The sequence below is a fragment of the Sarcophilus harrisii genome, chromosome 2 (assembly GCF_902635505.1).
Source record: "Sarcophilus harrisii chromosome 2, mSarHar1.11, whole genome shotgun sequence".
Classification (NCBI taxonomy): domain Eukaryota; kingdom Metazoa; phylum Chordata; class Mammalia; order Dasyuromorphia; family Dasyuridae; genus Sarcophilus; species Sarcophilus harrisii.
This window is the reverse complement of record NC_045427.1, coordinates 502,797,234-502,803,233: the sequence shown is the minus strand read 5'-3', so window position 1 is coordinate 502,803,233 and position 6,000 is coordinate 502,797,234. Positions and strand designations below refer to the sequence as shown.

The 6,000-nt window shown below is 42.5% G+C and overlaps 1 protein-coding gene across 1 annotated transcript in view; it reads left to right on the top strand.

Annotated features, from left to right (window-relative positions):
• Positions 1 to 224: 224 nt before the first annotated feature.
• Positions 225 to 6,000, top strand: part of TNFAIP8L3 (TNF alpha induced protein 8 like 3) — a 28,874-nt gene continuing 23,098 nt past the window's right edge. Inside the window, exon 1 of the mRNA XM_023499806.2 lies at positions 225 to 684. Within this exon, the coding sequence (XP_023355574.1) occupies positions 633 to 684 (52 nt within the window). The 5' untranslated portion in view covers positions 225 to 632. The remainder of the gene's footprint in view (positions 685 to 6,000) is intronic.

Here is a 6,000-nt window from a genome sequence, read left to right as displayed (position 1 = left end):
TCAGAAATTGGGAAGCAGCGGTTTCGGCAGCAGCCACCGCATCACCCTGCCAAGCAGCAACTTCAGCTAAAAGCAGCGGGCAGGCGCGAGGAGGGGCCCGGGAGGAGGGCAGCGCTTCTGGGATATTTAATGTAAGTCTTGCAACAGGCTTCAAAGAACGTTGCTCTCAACTCTCCGCCTCCCAACCTCCCCTTCGCATCTCCCCCCCCCCCCATCATCCCCGAGCCCCAACCCCCTTTCTCTCTTTTCCTGTTGCGTCCCAACCCTCCGCCCCACGTTCTTCTTTTGCTGGCACATACTGACCCAGAGCAGTTCAGCTCTGCTCAGCCGTGCCGTGCATTTCTGTGCGCTGCGCAGCTCCGCTCAGCTTCGGAGAGCCCAACGGCAAGGGCGCGGAGCCGGGGAGCCCCATCCTTGCGCTCCCTTGGATTCTGGGGCCGCTCCCCTCCTAAGCCGCAGGCGCTGCCGCCTCCGCCTCCGCCGTCTCCTCCTCCTCGGGAGTTGCGCGCACAGCGGAGGCACCCCTCGGGACGCCCGCAGCCAGCCAGACGGTCTGCAGAGTGGACCGACAGACTGCAGCCCCCTCATCAGGGTAAGCGGCCGAAGAGCGCGCTTAGAGACCGGCCCGCAGCATGGATTCGGATTCTGGGGAGCTGAGCGAGGGAGAGCCGGTCTCCGCGGCAGGTAAGGCTGGAGTGGCAGGGGTTGCTAAGGGGAGGAGGGGATAGAAGAAGAGGATAGGAGGCGGGGAGAGAAATCGCAGGGATTTCTCTAGCAGAAGGACTGGCTCACAGAAGGCAGAATTAGTTCTGTAAGAGAATTGTTTTAACCAGCTGGCTGCGGGTATGTGCGTGCGCGTGTGCGGGTATTCATCCTTCTTGGCGCCCAACCAACTTATTTAGTTGCAGAATGTGTCAAGGGTGCCAGTGTAGAGAGGCGTGCACTGGGCTAAGGATAACCCAAGTCTTGTATTGGACTCTTCTCCTGGAAGCAGGGTGGGGGCAATGTTTGGGAAATACTTATAGTGTGCCGCATCAAGGATTGCAAAATATCTGCCCTTTGAATTTTATTTCCAAATGCTGGCTTAAAGAGTCCCTAAGCAGAAGGGTTAGTTGAGATGTATAGCAGGTGACTCAGTCTAAAGTCCGGAAAGCTAAAAAGGTGGAGTTTAGAGTAATTCCGTGGGAAATGACAAGACGAGAAATCCAATACCTTATGTATTGTGGTTTCTAGAAATTATCATTTTTTCCCCTCTCATAACTATAGTTGGGTATATCCCAAAGCTCCAAGCTGGAGCAGAAGGTATAAGTGAGCATCTTAGAGGACAGGAAGACATGAAGAGAGAGGAGTGCCCTATAGAAATGGGGGGGGGGGGGGGGGGGGGGAAGGGAACAGAACAGGAGGCTTTTTTTTTTAACATTGACTGATCGATGTAAAGGCTGAGGATGGATTGTTATCCATCTTTTCACCCTTCCCTAGGTTCTAAATAGGAAGAATGAGAAAGTAACCAGCATCCTTTGGTGATCTGCTGACCCCTCACCCTCTCCTGTCCACCCACAATCGGAATCAGCCAAGCATCATCTCACTCTTTTAAATCACCCACTTCTTCTTCCCATCTCCATGACCATTCACCCACGCTCTAAGTCACCAAATCATGCTCTCTCTCACCTACTCTTCCCACGTATTCTTTTGAGTGTGAGGATATATGTAGAGATCTTCAGTCCTAGCGACTGGGAGTTGGGGAAGAAAGACTGGGAATAAAAAAATCAGACTTCCATAAGCCCAGCCTCCAAATGTCATTGATTGATGTGTTCCAGGAAGGAGTGTCAGGCAGTCAGAGGACCCACACCAGTGAACTTGGAGTAACCAAAGACTACCCCAACACAAAACCTTAAACTCTCACTCCCATAGAAATGAAATCCTAGCAGATTCCCTGAGGTCCCTTCTGTCACAGATCAAGTCCTGTGCTGGTTCAAACTAAAGTTAAACTAGGGTCCAGAAGTATAAACCAGAAGAGAGAAGATGCCTACTAACCTCTTAGAGTGGCTCTGGTGAGCATACATCTGACAGGTGGAATGGAGCAGCAGACTTCCCTGGTATCTTGAGTGCCACTTGCTTATATATTTGATCTATATTTGTGCTCTTGTGCATGACTATAAATTGAGACCCATCTTCATATTCAGTTTACTTTGACTTCATAGTCACCTTATATTTGAGCATATCTATGTGTAGAGCTATATGTTAGGGGATGTAGTTATTTTAAGAATTTGGGAGGAAGTAGAGGGAGAAGAGACAGAGAAACACTTAGAATGTTCTTCCAACCAGAGGAAAAGTAGAAAAAAGCACTGTATTTGGAGTCAGGTTTGAATCAGAGATCTGTTCTTACTATTTAGGCATATTACTTTACATCTATTGCGTTTTAGTTTCTTTTTCTATAAAAGGTGGGTGGGGAGGGGTGATTACATGGTGTCTGGGGTCCCATCCAGCTCTAAAAATCCTGTGACTTCATCAACAAAATCTGATATCCTTCCTGCAATCCATTAAATACTGGCTTTTTTTTGGCAGAAGAGGGAGGGAAAAAAAAAAGAAAGGGAGGAGGATCAGAGAATGAAAAGAGGAGAGAGAAAGTAGATGAAAGGATTGGAAAGAATTGGAAGAAGGTAGTCTAAGGTAGTTTGTATCTTCTTGGATGAGGGAAAGAAGCAGATTTAAAGTATCTACTCCCTTGTGCCTATGGTAATAGCCCTACCTCCCTTTTCATTAAAGCAATACTATTTCTAGTATATCTATGAATAATGATTATGTCAAGGGGACCCTAAAAATATAAAGCTACCAGCCATTAATTAGCAAACTCATTTGGGGGTCTTGAATTACATTTTTTTCTGTCAATCATATTAATCATTTGCTTCTATTGTCTACAGTAATTGAAAATATGCTGTATCTCACAAGTGAAGCAAGTATGTCCTAGAATCTAAGAATTGGAAGGTACCTCAGAGGTCATCTCATGACTCCCACGTATAACATCCCTGATACATAAACAGTTATCCACTAGTGACAAGGAACTAACCCCCCTTAAAGAATCCTATTTTACTTTTGGACAGCTCTAATTCCTTTTTTTGTTGTTGTTTTTGTTTTTTTTATTTGCTATGTAAAGGAAAAAAATGCCTCCTGGAAACCTCTGTCCACTGGTCCTCTGGAGTCATAAAAAAAAATCTAATTCTTATTTCACATGATAACTTTTCACATATTTATGAACATAGTAATCCTATCTTCCCCCAATTAGTCTCTTCTTTAAGTTAAATATCCCCAGTTCTTATACAAGAATATCCTGTGACAGAAATTCAAGTCATCCTGTAGTTTGTAAATCTCCTCATTCCTTAAGGACAGGAACTATCTTCTGCTTCTTTGAATCCTCATTGAATAGTTTAGTGTCATCACAGAGATTATTATTGATTGACTGGCCCTTCTGAATGAGAGATTTTGTGGTATATTGAGTAGAAAGGACCTTGGAAGCAAGTAACTGGGTTTAAATCCTGTCTCCACCAAGTACAAATCACTTAACCTGTTGGTGCCCCAGATACATAACTTTCTACAACCCTCAATTACTAATGATTTGTCAATCCTCACATGTGGAAGGAATTTCCATTCTGGGAAGTGCCCCACCCCTTTTCTTCTCCCCCTCAGCTCCCTTCCCCCACATACACATAAAACAAATGTCTGTCAAACAAACAAACCATAAAACAAATATCTAATGTTGAGGACAGTTTTCATGCAAGCAGACTTATAATTTAACAAATGACTATCCTTTAAATTTAATTACAGAATACTAATTAATTAATTGGAATAATTGTTCCCTGTTTACAAAGCAGAGAATCATACATTAAAGCTGAGAGGAACCTTAGAGTTCATTTGGTTTAACTTCTTCCTTTTGTAGATGAAGAAACTAGGCCTGATTATTATTATTTTTAGGTATATGAACCTTATTGTATTGATCTTAAACATTTATCTGTATCATTTATGTCACTGATTGGGTATGCATGATAGAGTATGGGTATCTTCCAGAGCACATTCACCTGCATGCATGTGTGTGTGTGTGTGTGTGTGTGTGTGTGTGTATTACACTACGTCAGTAGCTTTCAGATTTGACCATGAAGACCACTTTCCTTTAATCCATAATCCTATCCCTCTTAGGACCATGTTAAGTTGTTGTTCTTAGATAGCTTCCTATCCTTCCTTTTTTAGTCTTTTTTGGGTGGCAGGGGAGGGATATTTTGTTGGCAAATCACCTTCATTTCTGGAGATAACCCTCCCTCCTTCAACCCCTCCAACTATCAGGCCTTGTAACAAAAAGTTGGGAGGGGGACAGAAGAAAAAACAGTTCAACAAAACCAAACAATAGATTGACAGTGTGGGACAGTATATGCACTATTTCACATTCAGAATCACCACTTCTGCAGAAAAGGGAGAAGGGTGCTTCTCTAAATATTTACAAAGGTGAGTAAGAGCATCTATGGATGCTCTGAGTTCTCTGACTCTGACCCCTCTTCTCTGAACATCTTTTATCCCTAGCAAATGTCATACAAATTTCATATCCTGGATCTCCCTGCAACTTTGGAGAGGGGCTTAAAATTTTAATTTATTATTTACTATTTATCCTTCAGGAAACATGATATTCCACAGGATTGTAAATTTTAAGGATGGTTAAGAGGCTATCCCTCTTTATACAGGGATATATATCCCTGTACACATATCTCTTATTATACAGATGTGGAAATTGAGGCTCAGAGAAGAAAAGTGGCTTGCCCAGGATTACATGTCTAATATTGTCTGAGAAAGGATTAGAATTCAAATCTTTAAATGCAGAGCTCTATCCCCTGTGCCTCTCATCCTGCTTCTTTTAGAGCACTTTTGTATATTCCTGAAATTTTATAGTTTCCATGATTAGGAAAAAGCCAGGGTTTATGGAACACTGGATTACTTCCAGAGACCCAACTTGGCAGTCTTTCCACCAGCAAACCCACCATTAACCTCTCAGACATGCTAGAGAGTTTTAGTTTCAGGATGATTGAGAATTTTTCCTGAGAAGCAACTGGAGAATCAATAATAATGATCTCAGCCCTCCTTTTCTGGCTCACAAAGATGCTATGATATACCCCACCCTTCACTAAGGGAAGAAGGGTGTCCCCTCAAGCAATCCCTCCCAGAATTTTCGAGCAATCAAATGTAGGGTCTATTGGCACTGCACTGTTTGCCGTCCTATATAGTGGCTGAGATGAGCAATTTTTACACATTTCCCTTCTGTTCCTCCCCTGCTCAAGAACCCCTAAAGGATTCCTTTTGCCCATCATATCAAATCCAAATTTCTGTGCCAGGTTCCAACTTTCTAAGTATATTTTGCTTTCTTGCTTATTCCTCATATATGACATTTTATCCCCTTCCTTTGAATGAATATTTGTACAAAGGCTGCCCTGATGCCTAGAATAGGGGCAGCAAGATGCACTGTGGATAAAAGGCAAGTCCTGGATACAAAAAGATTTCAGTTTAAATCTGGTCACACACTTGGCTGTGTGATCCTGGGCAAACCATTTAACCCTGTTGCCAGTTTCCATTATTTATTTTTTAAAAGTTATATTTCCATATTTATAAAATTTATAAAATAAAATTATAAAGAAGGAAATGGAAAATTGCCCTAATACCTTTGCCAAGAGAACCCAGATGAGGTCACAAAGAATCCAGCATGATTGAAATGACTAATTAACAACAAAGCTTAGAATGTATTATACCCCTGCCTTCACTTGTGCTTTTAGATTCCCTTCAAATCTCAGCTTAGACTCTATTCCTTATAAGAGACCCCTTTTTGATTCCACAAATTTCTGGGAACCATCATCCCTCTGAAATTACCTTGTATATCTCTTTAGATACTTTTTATCCATAAACAGGTTGTTTCCCCTAAAAGAATGTGTCACCCATTCTAGGCCTTTGGACAAAGGTTCAAAGAAA